Source organism: Mizuhopecten yessoensis, unplaced genomic scaffold (genome assembly GCF_002113885.1).
Source record: "Mizuhopecten yessoensis strain PY_sf001 unplaced genomic scaffold, ASM211388v2 scaffold6505, whole genome shotgun sequence".
Lineage (NCBI taxonomy): Eukaryota > Metazoa > Mollusca > Bivalvia > Pectinida > Pectinidae > Mizuhopecten > Mizuhopecten yessoensis.
The window spans coordinates 242,811-268,188 of NW_018406583.1; the positions used below are offsets into that span (position 1 = coordinate 242,811).

The 25,378-nt window shown below is 37.4% G+C and overlaps 2 protein-coding genes across 2 annotated transcripts in view; one reads left to right on the top strand and one right to left on the bottom strand.

The window, feature by feature from the left end:
- Positions 1–9,581, bottom strand: part of LOC110452242 (5-hydroxytryptamine receptor 2B-like) — a 49,070-nt gene extending 39,489 nt beyond the window's left edge. The window contains exon 1 of the mRNA XM_021500625.1: positions 9,503–9,581. The gene's annotated coding sequence lies outside the window, so the exon portion shown is untranslated. The remainder of the gene's footprint in view (positions 1–9,502) is intronic.
- The window catches only part of LOC110452240 (26S proteasome non-ATPase regulatory subunit 1-like), a 244,652-nt gene that overhangs the window by 180,407 nt on the left and 38,867 nt on the right, over positions 1–25,378 (top strand). The window contains exon 22 of the mRNA XM_021500619.1: positions 19,313–19,427. Within this exon, the coding sequence (XP_021356294.1) occupies positions 19,313–19,427 (115 nt within the window). The remainder of the gene's footprint in view (positions 1–19,312; positions 19,428–25,378) is intronic.

The window sequence follows — 25,378 nt, forward strand, 5'->3', positions numbered from 1 at the left end:
TAGTTATTTGTAACGTCTGACCAGCTGTATTTCTGGACGAGGACGCACCAGTAATAGTTATTTGTAACGTCTGACCAGCTGTATTTCTGGCCGAGGACACACCAGTAATAGTTACTTCTAACGTCTGACCAGCTGTATTTCTGGACGAGGACGCACCAGTAATAGTTATTTGTAACGTCTGACCAGATGTATTTCTGGATGAGGATACACCAGTAATAGTTATTTGTAACGTCTGACTAGCTGTATTTCTGGACGAGGATGCACCTGCAGTAACAGTGCAGTCTTACAGGACTGGCATATTGGTATTATTAAAGATTAAAGTGTTATTGAAGACCCCATAATGGTGTCGGCGCCAATCCAATATCACATTGATTCTCTAATCATACGCTAACCTGTGGAGGGTGCCTAACACGGCCGATGATTAAAAGCTATCACTCGTGTTTAAGCCTTTTAGTATTTCATAGAATTTTCAATGACTTTGATCATGAAGCTAGGCAGCAGTTATGAAGTCAGCGTTTCACAATATGTACCAGAGATTAACTATGTGTGTGAGTACAGATTGATGGCGGAGCGAGTACTGTGTGATGTGACGATTTCTGATTGACTATCGATTGTTTAGTACTCGCCCTCACAAGTGCTTAACTAAGAAAAAATTACAAATCGAATAAATTTCTTTTTGAAACTTTTGCGAAACAAATGAACAATATTATCATTATTTCACACCCTAAGGAAATCATTGTAACAATCCTATGCAGGTTTTCTCAATTTTATTGATATAATTAAAATTACTGTTCCAGCACAGATAGGCTTGGTTCGATGGCATTAGTGGTTGTCGCGGCCGGCTAGTCACCTTGTAATCCTTTTGTAATCCTCTATGGCTTGTCAAACAGGGCTCGTCATGGTGCGAACTAATTAGTGCACATGTCCAGATAATGTTATAGGTAATTATCAAAACTGACAGGGCCCTGTTTTCCATGCACTGTAGCAATATGGGCCGAGCACCTTTTGACTTGTGTCCTGTGATGAGATCAAACAGGTCTGACGCGGCTTTTGTTAGGTGTGTCAGCGAAGACGCTGTTTGTCCCTACTACAGGGCAGCACTCCCAGAGCATTGTACCTTTTGTGCTCACAACAACAACATCACATGCTCATCCTCCGTCATACTGCACCAAATGCCCTCCTATATTAGTATGCTGTTCCAAAGTTAAGTATGACAATACAGTGAATGCTTATGTAGATATACTTTATAGGGAAGAAAACATATTCAGAAAAAAAGGGATTGTTGTCCTGTGTCAATGGAGACCTCACTATTGTCAAGTTTTTCTGTGAAACATTTTTGTACCGAAGAATCCGTCTGAATCACAATGGTTTTGTAAATGGTTTTGTTACAAAACCAGACTCGTCAGATTTGGGTCCATCTCTTTGTACATGTAACAGTAGTGTAATGCTCGTCCCAGCACTTCCTGTTCTCCTGGTGCAGAATCTTCAGACCACATTTTTCATGATGAAATCAACAAGTGCAGTCGGGACGTTTTACATTCCCTGGTCTGAACCTTAAACCCAAAATTGTCAAAGATCATCAGAGCCGGTACATTGTCTGCTTTGCATTGAAATAAAGGCAGCAGATGAATAGAGGTTTCATTCTTTCTGCACAGCTTGTGTGCTGAAACAGACCCGAGAACCTGATTAAGGCTTGTAAGGCCACAGCTTACACGGAGATGAAAGTTTCTTTGAACTGTTCTGTTTACTGTAGAAATTCGTCAGTCGTACATAAACATCAGGTAAAAAGAGAGGTCAGACTTGGTCAAGGTTTGAGAGTTATTACTAATGTAAGGTCAACAACGGTCAAAGTGACCCATTTAGAGAGTGAATCTCCTATTGGTAAGTGTTTGGTCTTGTTTAGGTCCCTTGTCTTGTTTCCATCAAAATGTTTACACATGGGCATCTTGCAGATACACTTATACTAATAATGTTTAGTCATTTATTTTTTCATGTAATTTTTTTGTTATTCTCACATAATCTGTGTGATTAGTTATATCAATTTTTTTTTCATTTCAGACTATTTTGTTGTAAAAGTCTAATACATTCAAAAGGAATTGGGCAATAGGCAAAGCCAATAAAATCTGTCTCCTGAAACTGTATCAAAGTTTTACTTTATACACAATGTGGCACATTTGATATATACATTGTTTGTATATAAATTAAAACTTTGATGTAAAATATTTTCAAATTGATGACTCTTATTGAAAATGTGTGCTTTGTTGCTTTTCTATATAAATTCCCCACATGACCATGTGTTTTTCCTATACCTAGACTAGGGGCAAAGTCTTTGTTTATGTTCTTCAATAGTCTTTATATTCATTTTTTTTACCCTGACAATGTAATGGTATTAGGTTTGACTCCGTCTGTGATAAGCTCTGAGGTAGCCCCACCGTATAGCCAACTTTTAACCTGTTTATTGGCACCCTGAAGTCACCTTCAACCCAACATCTCAACCGGCCATAAGGCATTATAAAACCATTCGACAGAAAACAGAAAACACTAAAATTACTTTATTGCTAAAAATGATATGCTATCGGAAATATTTACCCGGTTTCTTTCTGGTGTAGAGTAAAGAAACATGATTTATGAGTTGATTTTTCGAGTATAAAATACCAAACAGATATGTGTCCTAGCTGTTTAATGGTAAGGGTTGCTGGGTCTCGGTTTAGCCCCCGCACCTGTTTGGCCACCCCCTCCCAGGCTCCCTGTCTGTCCAAACATATGTGATGCCAGGTAAGGTATGAACGCTCTCGACAACGTCTGCATCGCGTAGTATTGACTGGTAGGTGTTTACTATACACGTGTAGTGTTACACGTATCATTGAACGTTCACTTTGATGCCAGTTGCCTCCCCTTTAAAGACCCAACTTGTATAGTTTTATAAAGATCAGGTTTCATGTGATTGAAAAGTCAATTCGTTTTATGTCTTTGTTTGTATATTTTTGGTGCAAATATCAAACCACCTTCTACTAGATCGTGGTTTAAGTGGGGGGTTTTCTGGAGATATTTAACTCATTGCAAGGTGTATCAAGGAAAAACTTTTTAAACAAAAACAAACATTTTTAAATAATTCCAACAACCTTTTTTTTTTTTTTTCAATTCCCTCTATTTAGTAACACTGCAATGTAATGTGTGTGATAATTATTGGTGATGAGCACGAAAGCTAATCACTTTCAGATTACTTTTTTAGCTGAGATAGTTTCCTAAGGACAGTAAAAGGACCAAGCGTAACATGTCTGAGAGTTGATTGGAAAGCCTCGTTAGCGTAGCCTCGTGTGAGGCGGACATGTAGCCATGCATAGTGATTGGACGGCCATTGGTTGTGGATTACTGGCCTGACAATCACACTGGTTATAGAATGATGGCCAACACACAGATAGCCAACGGTAACAGGTCAGCACCAATGGCTTTTGTCAATGAACAGTCTACTTATATCCCCTCGGTAAAGACGTTGAACTGTTGAACTGTTCTATTGGATTTGTATTTTTTGCAAGGCTGAAAGGTATATTGGTACAATATTCCCCGACAAGGTAGTCTGTTGGTATGGACTATATTCCTTCTGAACTCAAGCACCCCAGAAGACACATTCGAACTCTTCCAATTCAAAGGTTGGAATTGTTTATTATGAAGTTTCAGGGGTGAGTGAGTTAAGTCTTATAGTTCTGAGAACCCAATGGACATTTTCAAATCTGGTTATAGCTGCAACACTCTGACGCCCATTGACAAGTAAACATATGGTGTTTGTAAAGTACTGGTATTGACATCAACAAAATAGCTGTTAATAGGACGTAAAACACAAACTAACCAAACCAAACTAAAATATTGGTAAAGCAATTTTCTGGGAAAAAACTTCCAAAATAAAACACACCTTGTAGTGCATTTAACATAACTACTGATGTTTTTTAGTTTGAATATTAAAAAAAAATGAAATAAATAAAACTAAAAAAACCAACATGCTAAGGATCTAAGTATAGATCCAGGAGCTATAAATGCATAGTATCAAAATGGAATATGAATACAATGCCAAGGGAAGTTATTCTAAGCCAGAAAAAAACTTTCTCTTCGGGACATTCAGTTATTCAAACCATTCACCTTTCCACGTGTATACCACTATTTCAGTTCAATAAATGAACTCACCTTAGCATCTAGGATATAACTAGAGAATTCTGCCAGGCTTATAATTTTGATGTGGCCAGTCCTTACATTTCTATAATTGTCAATAGACCCATGCTATCCACCCAGAGAACCATTAATGAAGGAACTCGACAAGTTAATGAAATATACTGAAGGAGAAATAAAAGGCTTTGTGCTAAGGGCTACGACATGATTATAGACATTCAATTAATGCTATTTCTGTTTGTGAATTACTGCCCCAGGGTAGTCTACTTGTTGATAAACCAGACAAATTCATGATCGCAGACATCGAGTTCTTTGTCCACAAGGGCAGGTCTTACTGCGGCGCACAGGGAACATTCTCACTCCACCTTTTAAGAAAGAATAATCCATCTTCGTTTTATACTCTCTTCATCCTGTTGAATTTACCTGGTACCTCAAGTTTAAAATTCTCACATATAGATCCAAACTAAACTCATTCACTCCTGAAATTTCATAATGAACTATTCCAACCATTGAGTATGAAGAGTTCAAATGTGTCTTCAGGGGTGAATGAGTTAATTTGATTTCCTGTACACTAACAAACACAAGATACCTTTACTTTTACTTTTGTGAGAGTATTTAGCTGTGCTTTAATATATTTTACACATAATGTAGTATAGTTGTACAAATTCAATTTCCGCTTAGAAAATTATTAGATGGACCATTACTCACTTACATAATAATGTTATGCAAATTGGGAATTAAACTAATCCAGAATTGATTGAAGAGTTTTTGAAAGGATAGTGAAATATTGAACCTTTTTTAATTGTTGGTTTGTAGGCCTTGTATTTTGTCACTGATGATTAATCTGCCCACCTAGTATAAGACCCCATACATTTTCACCTGTAGATTATTTGGTATAGTTCTCAGAAACAAATACGAAAAGTACTGATTTTCACACTGTCCATTTACATAATTTCATTAATGTGGTAAATGCCTGAAAATGTTGATGTGACAGTGATACTCTAAAAAACAAATTGATTTAAAAGGGTTGAAGATGATATTGTCACATTTATCAACTGACCAATCCGAAACAAGAACATATCAAGCACACTTGTTGATTGACCAATCACCAACAGAGTAATATCTGGTACATTTGATAGTTGACCAATCACCAACCAGGTAATATCTGGTACATTTGATAGTTGACCAATCACCAACCAGGTAATATCTAGTACATTTGTCAGTTGACCAATCACCAACAAGGTAATATCTAGTACATTTGTCAGTTGGCAAATCACCAACAAGGTAATATCTGGTACATTTGTTAGTTGACCAATCACCAACCAGGTAATATCTAGTATCTAGTACATTTGTCATTTGACCAATCACCAACAAGGTAATATCTAGTACATTTGTCTGTTGACAAACCACCAACAAGGTAATATCTGGTACATTTGTCAGTTGACAAATCACCAACAAGGTAATATCTGGTACATTTGTTAGTTGACCAATCACCAACCAGGTAAAATCTAGTATCTAGTACATTTGTCATTTGACCAATCACCAACAAGGTAATATCTGGTACATTTGTTAGTTGGCCAATCACCAACCAGGTAAAATCTAGTATCTAGTCCATTTGTCATTTGACCAATCATCAACAAGGTAATATCTAGTACATTTGTCAGTTGACAAATCACCAACAAGGTAATATCTAGTAAATTTGTCAGTTGACAACATCAACTAGGTAATATCTAGTAAATTTGTCAGTTGACAAATCACCAACTAGGTAATATCTTATCTATTTAACTGACACAAGCGTTGTTGTACTTATTAGCTTTATCCATGATACTGTTACTTGCAGTGATTACAGAAAACAAGCAGCGAAAACCTGTAGCTCCTACTGGGCCTTTCCTTATCTTGTGCTCTCAATCTTCTTCTTCTCCTATCCCCATCATCAAATTCACCCCCACCCCCTTCCCCTCCTCCTCTCCCTAGCCACAAACTCAATTTAAGGCTACAGGTACTTCTGGAATTTGCCAATACTGATGAGTGTTGATCATTAGTAAGTGTTGACCAGTGAGTCGGACTGACCCATGCTGTTTGTGCTGTGAGATTCTGACCAGATTCCTTCAGGTGGAACTATCTCCACAGCCTTCTAGCTTCGTCTGGGGCTGTGCATCTGGAGAGTATTTACATGTAATAAGCCCTTATCACCAGAGTTTGAGTTGGGGCTGGTATTATGATTTGGTTTCCTCTATCACTCCTATGGGCTTTAAGGAATTACTTTGACTTTCACTGCTTCGTTACCAATAAAGATGGGAGGGGGGGGTTCTTGAATCAAAGTGGCTAACTGCCTCCCAACTGAACTGATTTTAATAGAAAATAAAAATCAGCACATTTTACCTATCACATAAACCTGTGTATGTTTGGCTACCATATTGCTTCCTTTGATATTTAAATAGACATATGACCAGTGATTTTGGTTAGTCTGACAACAGCTCCTTGTCCAGGGGAGGATAAGGGGTATTGTGGGCGTAGTACCCAGAAAAAAACCCCACCAACCTGTGGCCAGCACCTGGCTAAAGCAGCCCCACATAGGCCTCGAACCCACGATCAAGTGGTGCAGGGTTAGTGAAATGGCCCCTTTGTGGGTAGCAACTGTTCTGGTATATGTATTACTCATTCACCCCTGAAGACACATTTGAACTCTTCCAATTCAAAGGCTAGAATAGTTCATTACGAAATGTAAGGGGAGAGTGAGTTAAGCAGGAATGGGATGTAGGGGGTGGTTAGGATATTATTCTGGATAATAATTCTTATGCTACTGAATACAGTGACACTTGTTGTTATTACATTAATAAGGAACAGCATGATGCCCTAAGATGATGACCCAGTCACAGATATGTAGGTCATAGTAGGTTTGCTCTAAAAGTGTAGCACCAAATTAATGAATGAAATTGGAAATCCTTTACATTAACAGTTTTCTAAGATAACTTAATCCGATTCAGAATTTAATTGGGAAAGAAATTTCAAAATGAACATTAACATGTAGGCTACACATTTGGGAGATTATAACCTAGCTGAGGTACAGGGTTTAATTACCTATCTAACAAGTGGAGGTGGTGTTGATGTTAGCTCTGTTTAAGCTGATTAAAGCTGCTAACACCATACATGTGGGTCTGGTTTGAAGTGTGTTGGCTATTCATGTCATACACACTTTAACGTTAAACAGATAATTGGCTCAGACTCTACAAGTTCTCTTTATTTCTCTAAAGACAGACCTCTGACAATCATTACCTGCATTGGGACCTCTGTCGATCATTATCTTTATTGGGACCTCTGGCTTTTATTATCTACCGATATTTCAATAGTACATATTTATATCTACCTCAGTCTGGTCAGTAGGCAAGTTGCGTGATATGTCAGTATAGTCAGGAGAAGAGACGTAAATTGGTAGAAAAAAGTCAATTGTTCTTGTTTTTTTACCGTCGACAACTAACCATCTATATCATTGATTAAACTCTCACGCAATCCACAATCAGAAAATCTCTCCCAACATCTGTAACAAACCAATGGTTGTCATCAGGCAGAAATAACCATTAATTTGTCCTCTAACAGTCAATGTGGTAAAATACCACTCTTTTATTGATATCAAATACCACCCCTGTTTCATTGTCAAATACCACCTCTGTTTCCCTGTCAAATACCACTTCTGTTTCCCTGTCAAATACCACTGTTGTATCACTGTCAATTACCGTCCTGTCTCCCTGTCAAATACCACTGCTGTATCACTGTCAATTACCACTCCTGTCTCCCTGTCAAATACCATTCCTGTCTCACTGTCAAATACCATTCATGTACCATTGTCAAAAACCACTCCTGTATCACTGTCAATTACTAATCCTGTCTCGCTGTCAAATACCACTCATATCTCACTGTCAAATACCACTCCTGTCTCACTGTCAATTAACACTCATATCTCACTGTCAAATACCACTCCTGTCTCTGTCAAATACCACTCCTGTCTCACTGTCAAATACCACTCATATCTCACTGTCAAATGCCATTCATGTATCACTGTCAAATATCACTTCTGTCTCACTGTCAAATATCATTCATGTATCACTGTCAAATACCACTCCGGTCTCGCTGTCAAATACCACTTTTATATCACTATTTCACTCTCATATACAAATTGTCGAAATACCTCTTCAAATTCTTGTCAAATACCACTCAGATCTATTTGTTAAATACAACTCGAATTTCAAACACATTATTGAACAGTTTGATCCAACCAGCATCGCTTTCTATACGAGACATCATCAGGATAAATCCCACATCTTTCCAGTTTCCTTGTGTGTACGTTTAAGTACATAACACAAATAGATTAAACGAAGGTTTGAGTGCCTGTTCAGCAGCGATTTGTCACATGTACCAATAGAGTTATTTTAGCAGATACCACCCTTTTTTACTCTCAACTGGACGTTTGGGTATTTGGCTAATGTGTTCAGCCACACAAAACTTGGGCCAGAACTGATTTGTCTACAACAAGCAAACAGTGCTAGGGCAGTGAGGGATGATTCTTCCTGTTTAGTGCTGATATATAGGTCTCTATTCACTAATAAGCCCTTATAAGCAGTGGTGAGTTCAGAAACCACTTCCATTAAACCTGTATTGACAATGTCTTCAGAGTTACTCCATCTTAATAAGGCTTTACCAAATCCCTCACTGACCACCGCCTCTTACATTGGCATTAGTTAGCTGAACCAGTTTGGTAGGCATCACATAATGATGTGACAACGGAGACAATACATATAGAACAAAAATGACAGAATTTTAGGCTTAACTCATTCACCCCTGAAATTTCATAATGAACTTTTCCAACTTTTGAATTGGAGGAGTTAAAATGTGTTTTCAGGGGTAAATGAGTTATAGAATTGTATATGTTGTTCATAATATACGCGAAAAGATTCTCAATCATGTGATAACTAGGACCCAAAGCTCCGTTCAACTACGATACAGCCAGAATGCCTTTTAATTTTTCATTGTAGCTTACCAGAGGTTCGCTTGAAATTTTTTTCTTTTAAATCTCGGATAAAATAGAAACTCATGTTAAATAACATATTTGATGTCTGCACACAATGATGAATAAATAGAATATAGGTATTAAAATTGAGATTATCAAACAGAAAATTAAGATGTTCATGAATGCTATAAAGGTATGGTAGAAAATAACAATGATAATGACTTACAGATAAAGTGACTGTAATGAAGGTTAAAACAATGATGTAGACACAGCTACAGAATTCTCACACTCCAAGTACAGAAGTAAGTGTTATATTAAATATTAATTTGTAATTACCTGGTTTGTGATTTAGCGGCCATGCCTTTGGTGTGATTCGACTGTTTTACACCTGACGAATATTCACCTGTCATCTTCGTATGATGTCGGTCTGTCAGTTTTATGTCCGTTACCTTAGATGTGACAGTAGAATCATCTCGAACTGTTATGGGCTTGCCCAAATAACAGAGAACAGGGACCAGGTGAAAACCTATTATTCATTAAAATCAAATTCCTCTGAACACCAAGGTAAGTATATTACCTTGTTAAATAAACTTAAACTCAATGCATTCCGGTATACGGTTAGCTTGGCTCACGATTCAATTACATAATGATGCTCGAAATCATCATTTTCTATTCTTAAGTAGAAAGATGACACATATTTATTTTTTAAGTATACATTGAAAGTAGGAAATTTCATTGCTTTTAAATTAGATTTTAGGGGAAGAGAAGTTTTAATGAAGCTAACTGCAATGTTAAAATAAGTCCAGGTGAAAAAAGGTGAAGTAAGTAGACTTAACATCAGATAAGTAGATGGGGGAGATGCTGTGATGTGTACCACTTACAGCCAGGTCTCGACGCCTCACCCATACTTCACTTATAGCTGACCTTTCTGGGGCAGGTCACAGGGCGACCCAGGGTCAAAGTAAGATTTAAAAGAGAGTGAAAACGCTCACTTGCACTGATTAAAACAGAAATCTACTCCCATTTAGATTAGAGTGGGTTTAAAGATTGTACCTGTCTCTTATTGTTATTGGTGACAGCTTTCATCAATCATTGATCATAAAGTATCGTTGTGCTCTGAGATCTGTTACTCCGTCTGTCCCTGTATTGAATTCAGATCTACAGAATTCATGACATACAATACATTTCAACAGTGTATTGAATTAATGAGGTAAATTGAAGTTCTTTTTGGTTTTATCTGTGAATTGCATTGATGAGGTTCAGTGCCTTATCTGTATTGAAGACAGGTGTTACCGCAATAATGTCTTACCTCGATGTTGACTCGGGATTTATGCTGTTCAGTTTCTTATGCTTTCAAGATATTTTCACTTTTGGTGATATAGACCTGCTATTGTAATTACTACTTCTGGTCAGATATTTTTGGTGACATTGGTGGGGCCGCAATGGCCGAGTGGTTAAGGCGTCTGACATTCAGCTTCCTCTAGCCCTCCACCACTAGGTCGGGAGTTTGATGCCAACGTGGGGCAGTCACCAGTTACGGGTCACAGGTCGGTAGTTTTTCTCCGGGTACTCCTCCGGCTTTCCTCAAACACCAAAACCTGGCATATCCTTAAATGACCATAGCTGTTAATAGGACGAAAAATAAAAACATATCAAATTGTTGACATATCGTTGTATTATGACGAGTGATCAGACTCTAGACAAGACTAGAGTCGATACCCAAGACTTCAGGACTCTAGACGGAGGCTGTATACCCAATTGAGCTACCTGTTGAGCATAAACTTTACCCCCACCGTATATCCAGATACATATTATACCCCTCCTAAAAATACACCCCTACACCCTACACCCACCCACCCACCTCCCCCCTGTATAAAAAGTAACCTACTATGAAAAATATTTATGTTTCAATATTGGAAATCCAAAGGACTAAAAGGATGATAGGGAAATATTTATTGATCCCTGGGCCCGGTGATTGACCCAATTCAGTTCCGCTACATTTATCCCTCTTTCAGCGAAGTCTTCGACCACAAAGACATACAAGACCTTATACTTCCTTCCACGTGTACATTTAATTGGACACTGGATACAAAACTTAACAGGAAAGGCAAAGTGCAACGGCCAGACTAAGATTCTTACTATAGACTAACCAATTAAACTATCTGATTGCTAGCTGATCAACCCAGTTCAGTTCTGCTACAGTACTGTTGTATTCAATGTTGATGACTTGTAGGTGTATTAAAGGTATTTATGTAGGTTAGTATTGATGAGTTTCTGACATTAATCAGAATCAAACACCTGCTGCAGGAACTTGTAATCTGGTGTTAACTCATTCACCCCTGCAATTTCATAATGAACTATTCCATCCTTTGAATTAGAAGAGTTCAAATGTGTCTTCAGGGGTGAATGAGTTAATTACCAAACTGGTGACAGTCTTCAGCTTATAATGGACACATTGAGTCAAATAGTTATATTCTAGTTCATCTATACCTAATCCTACAGATTCATCCACAGTTGTCTACCCTTGTGATAAAAGTCAGGTACTGCTGACCAATTTTAGGATCACTTGTGGACCTGTAAAATGAAAAAATCATGTACAAACATCATTTTCATCGTAGATTGTCATGGTGAATATTGTAGGAATTTTTATGTCTCCCATTCAAATGAAGAGAGAATTATTATTACTGATTCTTCTAGTTTTTCCACCTGTTAAATCTTCCGTTAGAAAAGTACATCCCCTGTTGAAATTGTAGTATTGCTTTAAATTAAAATGCTCTTGATTTTATTTTATTTTTTAGATGTTTTTTTGGTTGTTATAGTAACACTTTCACTGTTGAAATTATATGAGTTGGCTAGTGTAAGATGTTGGGATTTTTTCTCCCGTGAGAATTGAATCAATATCAACATTTCTGTCCCGTATCTAATAGTTTACAGATTAAATTTGTTTCCAAATGACTGATTGGTAGTGTAGAGGTATCCTGTGTTCTCCCTTACAGTGTATAAAAACAATTAAGCCACTGACTGTTCTTCATTATAATTAGCAGTATTAAGGAAATCCCAGTCTCCCCCTCTGTAATTCCACTATTACTGATATCAGACAGGGACAGGGCCCAATAAACCTTCAACACCATTGATCTAGAAAGAGTTTCTACCGACAAACTTAATTCACTGTTTAGAAGCTGCATGCTGACTAAAATTCTATGCAAGGTCACTACACAGCTGCACACCAAACGGATGAGGTAGCTGTGATTGACTGTATATAAAAAACTGTTCCGTAATATAAAAACAAGGTGGAAGGATGCTGTATGCAGATTTCAGGCAGACTGTCAGATTGGTGCTGAGAACCACATCTCACAGGTGACAATCACTTATTACCTCAAACAGTGAGGCACACACTCTCTAACATAGCTATTGTCATAGTATTAAAAAGTGCTAGGCTATAGTCATATAAACCAAGCTTTAGAAATCATCTGTAGTCATAGTAACTAAGCTTTAGTAATCATCTATAGCCATAGTAACAAAGCTTTAGGAATCATCTATAGTCATAGTAACAAAGCTTTAGTAATCAGCTGTAGTCATAGTAACAAAGCTTTAGTAATTAGCTGTAGTCATAGTAACAAAGCTTAGTAATCATCTGTAGTCATAGCAACAAAGCTTTAGTAATTAGCTGTAGTCATAGTAACAAAGCTTTAGTAATCATCTGTAGTCATAGTAACAAAGCTTTAGTAATCATCTATAGTCATAGTAACAAAGCTTTAGGAATCATCTATAGTCATATAAACCAAGCTTTAGAAATCATCTGTAGTCATAGTAACTAAGCTTTAGTAATCATCTATAGTCATAGTAACAAAGCTTTAGGAATCATCTAAAGTCATATAAACCAAGCTTTAGTAATCATCTGTAGTCATAGTAACAAAGCTTTAGTAATCAGCTGTAGTCATAGTAACAAAGCTTTAGTAATCATCTGTATTCATAGTAACAAAGCTTTAATAATCAGCTGTAGTCATAGTAACAAAGCTTTAGTAATCATCTGTAGTCATAGTAACAAAGCTTTAGTAATCATCCGTGGTCATAGTTACAAAGCCTTAGTAATCATCTGTTGTCATAGTAACAAAGCTTTAGTAATCAGCTGTAGTCATAGTAACAAAGCTTTAGTAATCATCTGTAGTCATAGTAACAAAGCTTTAGTAATTAGCTGTAGTCATAGTAACAAAGCTTTAGTACTGGCTACTGTCATAGTAACAGAGACTGTTCAGATAATTAAGTCATAGTAACAAAGCTCATAGTTACAGAGACTGTTATGGTATTTCCATAGCAACAAAGTTTTATACTGTACTCTTGTCAAAGTTACAAAATATATATCGTACTGGGCTGTTGTCTTAGTATAAAAACATATAAAGGACTTGGTTGTAACAAAATGTACTTGCTCTAAGACTAATGAAACAAACTGCCTTGTTAGTAGCAATTAGTTTCTCCAGGTAGATTGTGTGAAAGGTGTAAAAGTTACTGGCTGCTCTCTGTAATTAGGGCCACCTTTCAGTAGGCCTAGGATCTGTCTCAGAGACTGACCCTCCTTGGGGTTCTCATTGGCCGGGCCCCTCCCACAAACTGACCCTCCCTGGGATACTGATTGGCTGGGCCCCACTTCAAAGGTTCTGTGTTTCTTACTTAATTGGTACAAGACTTAAAACATATAGCTTCTCTCTGTACTGATGAAGCAGTGATGTCTGGCCAAAATTTATGTGTTTTAAATGAGGTTAAAAGCATCCTGGATGTGTTTTTGATAGGTTCAATTTGTGTTTTTAGTAAAACAGCTGATTGTAAATTTCAGTGAGATATTTGTAGGACTAACTGGTATTTACAGACTGACAGCCTGCTGGAGGGCTCCACATACCCGAGATAGTTCAGGGCAGAGGACTGAAAAGAGGAATCATCTATACCTAAGGTCAAAGGTCAAGGTTATGATGAGCACTTCCAATTTCTATTCTAAATGTTCAGTTGGTGCTGATATACTGTTAGTTTTCTTCTGTATAAGAGTTTGTTTAAACAATAAGCAAATATCTTAAGTAAACGTGAAATAAATGATATATATTTCCATGGTACTGATCCTAATGTTTAGTACATGTATATGATACTTGGACCCTGAAGGTCAATAGTAAGGGCTCAAACCAGGTGCTGACCCAAATCGGTCCAATAATGGTCCTAACTGTAGATACTGCATGAGTACCACTCCAAATAGTCCTAACTGTACATAATGTATGAGTACCACTCCAAATAGTCCTAACTGTAGATACTGTATGAGTACCACTCCAAATAGTCCTAACTGTACATAATGTATAAGAACCACTCCAAATAGTCCTAACTGTACATAATGTATGAGTTCCACTCCAAATAGTCCTAACTGTACATAATGTATGAGTTCCACTCCAAATAGTCCTAACTGTACATACTGCATGAGTATACCACTCCAAATAGTCCTAACTGTACATAATGTATGAGTACCACTCCAAATAGTCCTAACTGTAAATACTGCATGAGTATACCACTCCAAATAGTCCTAACTGTACATACTGTATGAGTACCACTCCAAATAGTCCTAACTGTAGATACTGTATGAGTACCACTCCAAATAGTCCTTACTGTACATACTGCATGAGTATACCACTCCAAATATTCCTAACTGTACATAATGTATAAGTACCACTCCAAATAGCCCTAACTGTACATACCGGATGAGTATACCACTCCAAATATTCCTAACTGTCCATACTGTATGAGTATTCCACTCCAAATAGTCCTTACTGTACATACTGTAAGAGTACCACTCCAAAAAGTCCTAACTGTACAAACTGTATGAGTATTCCACTGCAAATAGTCCTTACTGTACATACTGCATGAGTATAACACTCCAAATAGTCCTAACTGTACATACTGTATGAGTATACCACTCCAAATCCCATCTATTGACCAAAGGGTCTCGTAAGCCATACGCTACATATGCTCTGAAACCTGGAGAGGTATTAATAGATAATAATTGTCCAGTTTTGTTGACGTAGCCATTGCACTATAACATTTAGTGTATGTGTACTTCTAGTCTATGTCAATAGCACCCTAACAAAATACCGCCCTCCATAGCTCTGACTTTGGGTCATGATGCAGCAATCACTTTTGTTTGATGTTTGATGGGAAGCCACTGTCCGAGAGTCGTTTTTGTTTGGTATGGCATGCCTGATGGAGTGATAGCTGCGGCGATAGCTGTGGTAAGCAGGTCATTATGTAAAATCTCAGCACTATTAGGATCTGATGTCGATCTCAGCACTGATATAGACATCAGGCGGTCAGAACCATTACGATTGGCAAGGTGATACTGCCTATTGTATAACTTAAGCAGCCGTTAGTTTTGATTCTATTACTGATACAGTCCTTGACATAAAATAAAGAACATTTTATTAAATCTACGGGAGAAATTGGTCCGAAAAATAACAACATGGACAACAAGTGGTATGCATATAAAAAATCAATGTGTTTTGACAAATGCTGTGCCAGCGTAAACAGGTTAGCAGGCAATATCAGCCAATGAGTGACTCGACAGAATCTTTTACGTTACTAGGGAGGAGTCCGCTAACGACTTGATCGAGCTTTACGGGATCTGATGAGCGTGGCTTCATTTTTAGCTCTTTTAACGGCCATCTTCATCATACCTCAATGAACATTTGTAAATTTTCGTTTCTGATGCTCTAGTTATTGAGTGGCATTTTTTAAGGTAGAGATTAGGTTAGTGACATTTGAGGCTGTGTGGGAGGAGATTGATTTTCTTGTTATAAGACTGGTGATCGGCATTTCCATACATTCTAAAAAAAACTGGCTCGTCACTAAAATCTTCGTCTCATCTATCATTAATTTGTGGTATTCAGTAGAACTTGTCTATACCCATACAAAATCATCTTTAGAAGTGGTAGTTCAAGTATCATTGTTGCATTTTTCATGACTTTGTTTCTCTTCCACTCCGTCCTTAATCTACAGTGGGAACTGCATGTTTTGTCTTTCCGTTCTACTGTTTAGGAGAAACACTTACATATTAGCAGTATGGTCCACACCTATAGAGGGCCGAAATTTGTGCGACGTCATCTGACTTGACATACAGCATCAGCAGTAGAATTGTAGTGACGTCATACAGATGGCAGATATACTGTAAAAGTCGCTTGCATGTGTAAACGTTCGCATTGTGACCCTTAAAACTGATTGCAGTGTGGACATTTTTTTTCACATTGGCAATAGCTGTGAAATCTATAAATAAGTATTTACGTGCGAGTATTTTTCAGTTAATTTACTCAACCTGAAAAAACGGGATCATCTCAACACCGCCAAATTTTATTATAGTGATGTGACGTTATGCACATACCGTATTTGTCTGGGGATAAACCCATGCCTGGTAATAAGCATGTCCATATATATTATAGTTAACTCATTCACCCCTGAAATTTCATAGTGAACTATTCCAACCTTTGAATTGGAAGAGCTCAAATGTTGAGTTAAGTAAAAATACCAACAAAAGCTGTGTCATTGTCCTTTAATAAGTCCAGCCTCCTACTTTTAGTAACAGACTATGAGTTGGCTACCCGGGCTTATTGCAGGGAAAATACGGTAAAAGAGAAAAAAGTTTTGTTACACGTTATAGAAAAAAATATGTTGCATTGTTACATGCTATAGAAAAAATGGTGTATTTTTGCAATTGAAATAATGGTTTTAAACATTATCATATCTCATTTGCACTTTTTCTTGTGATACCCTCAAGCATACGGTAATTAACACACACACACACACACACCCCACACACCCCCAGTTTAAACAGTCTTTGACATAGTAAGGTTCAAATGTGACTTTAGGGGTGAATGGGGTAAAGAGACCCACACATTAATTCCACTCTTACTTCATTTTGTGAAAAAATTCAGATAGAATGTTCCCTATTGAAAATGAGCCTGAAAAAAAAAACTTCAATATTTATACCGTGCACCAAGTTGATGAAGTATTTTGCTTGTAAGTAGGACTGGAACTCACTAGATAAGGGGAGATAAGCAGTTAGTTATAGACTAACTACTTCTGTTACGATGTGGCCCTCAGGAATGGGACACTGGGGTGCGCACAGTAGAACCATCACCTCCACTACAAATGTTTTACTGCCCCATCAATATGATAAGGACTGACAAGAGTTATCTGCCCATTAGCCCTGTCACCAGGAGGGCATATTACCACTCTGGATTGATACTTGTACTTTTAGAGGTCATCAACATAATCTTAGAGGTCACATTCATTAGAAGTGGAGGCAAAAACTTATCAGAATGTAATAACTCTTTTCATACATTAGGGAAGTTTTGGAATATTTTTCTTCTATTTCTGCCGATCTCTACCGAGATTAAAGTGCTGCGATCATCCAAACCTACACTACCACAATTGAGTGAGGTTTGGTTGCCACATCCTACTGAGCTTTTGAATTGACTGAGCCTATATTGCCACAGTCTATTGAGATTATAGTGCCACAATTTACTGAGCCTATATTGCCACAGTCTATTGAGATTATAGTGCCACAAACTACTGAGATATAGTGCCACAGTCTATTGAGATTATAGTGCCACAAACTACTGGAATATAGTGCCACAAACTACTGAGATATAGTGCCACAAACTACTGAGATATCGTGCACTAAACTACTGAGATATAGTGGCACAAACTACTGAGATATAGTGACACAGTCTATTGAGATTATAGAGCCATAATTTACGGAGCCTGTATTGCCACAGTCTATTGAGACTATAGTGCCACAATTTACTGAGCCTATATTGCCACAGTCTATTGAGATTATAGAGCCATAATTTACGGAGCCTGTATTGCCACAGTCTATTGAGTAATAAGTACCACAATTTACTGAGCCTATATTGCCACAGTCTATTGAGATTATAGCGCCACAATTTACTGAGCCTGTATTGCCACGGTCTATTGAGATTATAGTGCCACAAACTACTGGAATATAGTGCCCTAAACTACTGAGATATAGTGCCACAAACTACTGAGATATAGTGCAACAATCTAATAATATTTCAGTGCCACATTCCACAGAACTTACATTGCCACAACCCACTGCAATTATGCTCCCACAATTTACACAGCTTATAGTGCCACAAATTATAAAGGTACAGAGCCACAATCCTTCAAACTAAGTGATTGCCAATAACTACTTAATAGCCTGATGTTTGGCTGATACCTATGGACAAGTAACACTACCTTTGTGGAAGGCCATATACATCATAATGTAATATGGTGTAGTATCTGACATAAGTTCTGGAGACTTGCCAACCTTTTTCTCTTAACAACTTCTTCTTAAGAACTATAATTCCAGAATTAATGAAACTTGGTACAAATAGTCCGTAAATAATGATTGCTATTTTTCAGGTTAATTTTAGATGCTATAATAGTTAAGTAATAAAGAACTTGACTTGAACTACGTCAGACTATGGCCTCTGACTTTTTTTTCAATAACAGCAATGTCTGTGATGGTACAGTGTCTGTCAATTATTGCTACTTGATTGTCAACCTTTAGTTTAGCAACTTCTTCTCAAGAATATTCATTTATATCTTTTCAAATAATTTTTTCATCTAGGCTTTTTCATGATAAAAATGATATTTCTGTTATAAAGAGCATGTGTAATCTAAATCCCAATGGGCCTCTTGTTTCCTCTGACTAGTATGTATATGTATGCTTACCAGCGTAAGAAAAAACTCCAGACACAAAAGTTATAAAATATTAATTAGCCAGACTCTCACCAATCTCATTCATCATTTTATAATTGACATGATGTGGGTAATATTTCACAGAGAACACACAAATAAAATATTAACGCTGTCTACAGTGTTTATGTTATAGGAAAAGAAAATGGCCCTATGGTTTTAGCAAACTAACAAGTATATACACACTAAAGGTTGTTATCTAAATGAATTTTGTACTCTTCCGAACTTGCCAAAGGTCGTAGATTTTTCGGGACACCAGGATTCCTAGCAAGCACCTGCTATCTGATGATAAATGGTACCACTTTGTTTAACTGTGAATATTTTCTAAGTTTTGAGTAATCCATTTATTTTTGTACTTTACAGAACACCTGAGCAATGTCCCAGTGTGGTGTCGCTGTTGTCGGAGAGCTACAATCCACATGTTCGCTTCGGTGCTGCTATGGCCCTAGGGATCGCCTGTGCTGGAACTGGACTCAAGGTAAGCTTGGTGCTTAGAGTCCTTAACTTATTCACCCCTCAAGACACATTTGAACTCTTCCAATTCAAAGGTTGGAATAGTTCATTACAGAATTTCAGGGGTGAATGAGTTAAAAACCTTTTGATTATCTACATTCTTTCTGCTAGACCTTTTGCATCATGGCCTTTCCACTTTTTTGCACTCATCAAACTTTTTTAGCGGGGGCAGCGGTGGCCGAGTGGTTAAGGCGTATGACATTCTGCTAATACTAGCCTTCCACCACTGGGTTGTTGGTATGATGGTACGTTGGGCATTCGCCAGGTACTGTAGAGGAGTGGAAAGCACCTATACAATGTACTGTACTGGCCACAGGTCGGTAGTCTTTCTCCGGGTTCTCCAGCTTTCCTCCAACCCCAAGACCTGGCACGTCCTCAAATGACAATTTCTGTTGATAGGACGTAAAAACACAAACCAATAAACATTTTGAGCAACTATTTTACGGTATGGGGAGCATCTGTCTGTCCATCCATCAATTCTTTGGTTTCCACAGGATAACTTGAGCAACAGTCTGTGAGCAGAACTCTGAACAAAATCTATTGTTTGGCCTACTGTAGTCTGATTAGTGGAAGATTGCTGCACAATAACTTGTGAAGTGTTTCTGGATTCTGATGGAACTCACTCACCATTTGTACTGTGCAAAAATTAAGATAGTACATGAGCAAAATCTGAAAGTTAATTATAAGAAGCACTCAGGAATTTTCTTTTGGTTTCAGGGAGTTTCTTTTGAAATTCAGTTGATTTTACCACAAAAGTCTACTGTCTAGGTCAAATTCACTTGGCTTGACGCATTACTTACAATTTATAATCTGTACTTGGCCTTTGGGTGAAGTTTGATTGACAGAGAGGTGTATTTATCGAGGTCAATGTCACTAATTAGGAGACCAGACCAACCGTACAATCAGAAAGCTTCAGTCTCCTGGTATCATTAGTGCCCGGGTGTACAATCGGAAAGCTTCAGTCTCCTGGTGTCATTAGTGCCCGGGTATCTTAAGCTGCTGTCATTGATGGATGCACTCTCATATCTAATATTGCTTCAATTGGGGTCAATATTTCAATGCAAATTTTTAAGAACATCAGTTTGATTCAGTAAAAAAAATTGATACCACTAGCCCGATGCCTGGGGCAAGTAGATTTGAGCTTAGGACTAGTGAAAATGTTCAATATGTACGGTGAAAATAAAGTTAGGGTAGTAAAAAAGATTATGCTTGTGAGCTAGCTGCTCTAAACAGGAAATGGTACACACCTGCAGCTTCAGGAAAATACATATCACATGGCAGAAAACGGAACTTATCTAATAACGGGGATATGTAGTGAAGAATGTTGTTGAAATTCTGGAATGACAAAACTTTTGAGTCATAAAATTTTGAATGGTGTTTGAAGTCTCTATATCATTAGACTATGGAGGCCTGTGTGTATAGCCCTCTGATCAATACGGTAGGTATTACAGCCCTAACTCAGCTCTGCTGACTGGAGATAAAGGCCAAGTTATGTTACCCTGAATTATTAAGACAGGAGGGAATGATATGTTCTCATCCCATATGGGGCTATATTATCAGATCGTGTGACCTTTCTCACCTCTGACCCTGAGCACCCTCACTCCCACTTCTCCAATCCCCTTTGTCTGACCCCCTGAGTCAAAGGTCAAACTTTATTGGCCTGGATTCTAACACAGGAGGCTTTTTTAGCTGATTGATTGTAAGTTAATTTTCTGGCCCTGTAAAGCCTGCAGTCATTGAGCAGAGATATATTGCTCTAGCGAAGATTTGCGAGAGGATTACATGCTGGAAAAGTACATGGTCTTGTGCATCTGAAATCCGAATGAACCGAAAATGAAAATTTATTTAACAAGGTGCTACCTTATCGTTACAAAGTTCATCAAAGATTTAGGAAAGGAAAGACATTTTTTTGATTCTGTCTTTACTATCCTTCCTTTTGGCAATGTATGGTCGTCTTAAACTAGGGGACATCTCAAACCTTTTCAAAAGAATTTTGCTATTATAGAAAATTCATTAGAACAGAACAAAGGTAATTAATGAATAGCATTGATTTGACCCCTGTTTATTTGACCTCTGTAAAGTGGTATTCAGGAGATAGATGTTTGATTTCAAGGAGGTTTAACCCTTTCACCCCTATGTAACTTTAGTAAACTCTTCCATGCTTTGATCTGGATGAGTCCATTATGGTCTACAGTGGTGAAAGGGTTAATAGACATTGCGACATCTTGACTCCATTCCCCCCGAAATTTCATAATGAACTATTCCAACCTTTGAATTGGAAGAGTTCAAATGTGTCTTCAGGGGTGAATAAGTTAAAGATGTGCTTACAATGTGATAATTAACTGCTTCAGATGTACCTTGCTGCCCTTTGCAATTGTAATTGTTTAAAGTAAAATGTTGAATAGCGATTTAAAATATGCTGAATGTGTAGCTCTTCATAAAATATTTATGCAAGCTATTTGCATGCAAACTTGAAGACAATTGCAAATATGCTCTTTAATTCATTGCTAAAATGCTTAGGAGCAATATTTCAGATACAGTAAAACATGTTGACTAAATGTATATACCCATGGAGGAGAGGCTTGCATGTGTTCTGTGTAGACCAACCGTTTATCCCTTCCTGCAGCCTTCCGTGTTTCTATGTTAAGTGATGATTCAATACCAGTAGATATTACAAATGGGCGATTGCTGTATGGCGTTGATACACAACACATGTGCATGGATTGGCTGAACCAGACCTGGGGACACATTGTAGGGAGTCATGTGACAGCTAAGGGACCAATGGCGATGATGTAGTACACAATTTATACAGTTAAATGACCTTTCCCACAGATTATTGGGCTATTTAATGACATCTATGGAGGGAAAAGGGCCTTAACATTTTGCCATCTATTTGATAAGTTGAACAAAATCAAACTTCCAATCATACTTAGGGTTGAAACTAGATCATTCATATATGTCCATGTAGATATGTCCACAATTCAATACATCATCATCTGAATTTTGTGGCTTGCCTATGGCAACTGTACAAATATCATGGACAAACTTGGGTAATATTTAGTTAGTATTTGAGGCAGAAAGGCTTATAGAAACTTCTCAACACAAATTCAAATAAAGGAAATTCTGATGATATGCTTAATATATAAAGGGCTTTTAATAATAAAAAAAAATATAGAAAAAATAATATTATTTATAAAGTCAAGTTCAATTTTTTTTTTTTTTTTTTTTTTTTTTTTTTTTTTTTAAAAAAAAAAAAAAAAAAAAAAAAAAAAGAATTGAACTTGCCTTAAAAAAAATTTTTTTTTTTTTTTTTTTTTTTTTTTGTATTTATAATTCAAATATCACAATACTAGAAATACTTCCTATTTGCATTCATTCCTCTGATAAGAGATTCTAAAGAAAGTAATCAGCTTAATCCAGGAGTTTTGAAACATATAACTGGTGAGACTTTTGAGTCACAATTACTAGAATCTTCGAAAATGGCAAGGCTTGTCATGATAAGAAGTTTTCTACTGGCAGAAAAGGACCTTTAAGTGATGTTGGCCAGTTAATCTCCTATTATGGTTAATTGATTCTTAACATTATGGTCATTATGTGTCGATCCAGTAAATACAGGATGTGAATATATTCCCAGTGACCGTGGCTGACATCACATCTCAGTAGAGTGGGATGTTGATAGTACAATAGGGGGATGTCAACCTTACTCAGACTCACCTGTATAAGGATGTACAGGCTGAACATAGCTACAACACAGGCGGGGAATAGTTCCGGCCGGGTCTCAAAGGGCCACTGTACCCACACCTAGATCAAAAACACAACAATCAACTTGTGTGTGCATTAACACTTAGGGTCATGGAGATGCACTTAACTCAATCACCCCTGAAATTTCATAATGAACTGTTCTAATGTTTGAATTGGCAGAGTTCAAATGTGTCTTCAGGGGTGAATGAGTTAACAAACTTGTCTCTACAAACGATCTTGGACCAATTCACTACAGGTACCATAGCTGATCATAGTTTCCAGAGAATGTGTAGAATGCTTATATATACAGTAATGTATCAGATAAAACAGTGTTTAAATTGTGCAGTGCGTAAAAACAATGTTTTATCTCACTCGTCATATATAACAAGTACACAGGTGAATAGGATCTGGCAACAAGCTTTTAAATCTTATATAAAGCCTACTTCCTTGAAATGTAATTACATTAAAGAAGTACTTCAACATATATACTGTCAATAAATGCACATGAATTGCTTAAATCAACAGTTTGTGATAACACTGACCATTTTAGGTGATGAACCAATACAAATCATAGGTAGGTATGATAGAAGAAAGGAAACAGTAATGAAGAGAGCATGAAAAGATCCCAGCTAGCACCTAGAATCTAACCGACTCTAACATGTACCTTTGTACCTTATCAAATAGTATGTTAACATCTTGAGACAGATTTGGGTCCCCATAAATTAACCATTCAGGGTTCAAATTGATATTTAAAGTTCCTATGGTGTTCATTCTAGCTTGATTAACTCATTCACCCCTGAAGACGCATTTGAACTCTTCCAATTCAAAGGTTGGAATAGTTCATTATGAAATTTCAGGGGTGAATGAGTTAAAGAGCGTACACTGCATCAAATATAATGTAACAAACGACACATGGTCAAGGATCCATAGAAATCTTTCCTTCTGGCCAAAATCTCTCATAGGATTGGGTCTCCGTGAGATGATCTCATTACGGGGAAATAACAAAACCCATTTGTTTCCCATAGGCTCTATATATCTTTTCTTTTCTCTCCTACTTACTGTTTCATTTTTCTGGTGACTCCCAAGGCACCTAGCTCTTCTACCAGGTCTGGTAAAAGAAATAATTGATTATGATTAGTTAATTAATTAATCATTATAAGTAATAATTGAAAATAATTTAGGCCTTGGCTGAAGTATTTTGTCTCATTAAATATTCCTCCATTGACCAAAAATCCAGGGTCGGGGTGGCCAAGTGGTTAAGGCGTATGACATTCTGCTACCACTAGCCCTCCACCACTGGGTCGAGGGTTCGAGGCCTACGTGGGGCAGTCGCAAGGTACTGGCTGTAGGTCGGTGGTTTTCCTCGGGAACTCCAGCTTTCCTCCACCACAAAACCTGGCACATCCTTAAATGACCATAGCTGTTAACCCTTAGGCTGCTACGCACAACAATAGTCGTTTTTAAAAGCCGGGCCGTCAGTGCTACGCACGACTATAGTCGTTCCTCGGTCTGTAGGCTTTGATCGGTAGCCAGGAAGTGTGAAGTCGGGTTGTTGCTATACCAAACCCGAACGCGTATAGTAGAAGGCTTCTGATTGGTTGTTTTGTCATTACTTTCGATATTCACGGCAGTGTACCCTAGTAATAACCAAAGGTGTGCGAGAGAATTTCAAATCGAAAAAAAAATCATAAAAATGGCGGACGTGTTGATTGAAGCAATGAATATGATGGTGAACATTTATTCTCCATCGTCACCTACGATGATAATAAAGGTTTTAAAGGGTTTTGCATGGTTGATGTGGAAATACTTCGGTGTTACATAATATGTAACTTTCCAGTAAACGGCTTTGTGCTCTACGCAAACAGGAAAATATCGGCGGACCGAGGCGCACATGTCGTCTGCAGGTGAGGCCGAATTGAACATTGACATTGATACGTTTTGAGCCGATTTATTTCTTCAAACTTTTTATCGGTGATTTAATCATAAACTAGACCGTAGCTAAGATATATTTATATGCCGACTGTGACAGTAAATTTATTGAATGTTGACCTGAAACCTGTAGCAAATCACATGCAATTCTTGACGAAATACCTGACCTTTTTACCTGAGAATCTCCGTGTAAATATACAGCGTCTTATGTCAAAAATGAAGTTTATAATCTCTGTTATCATTTGC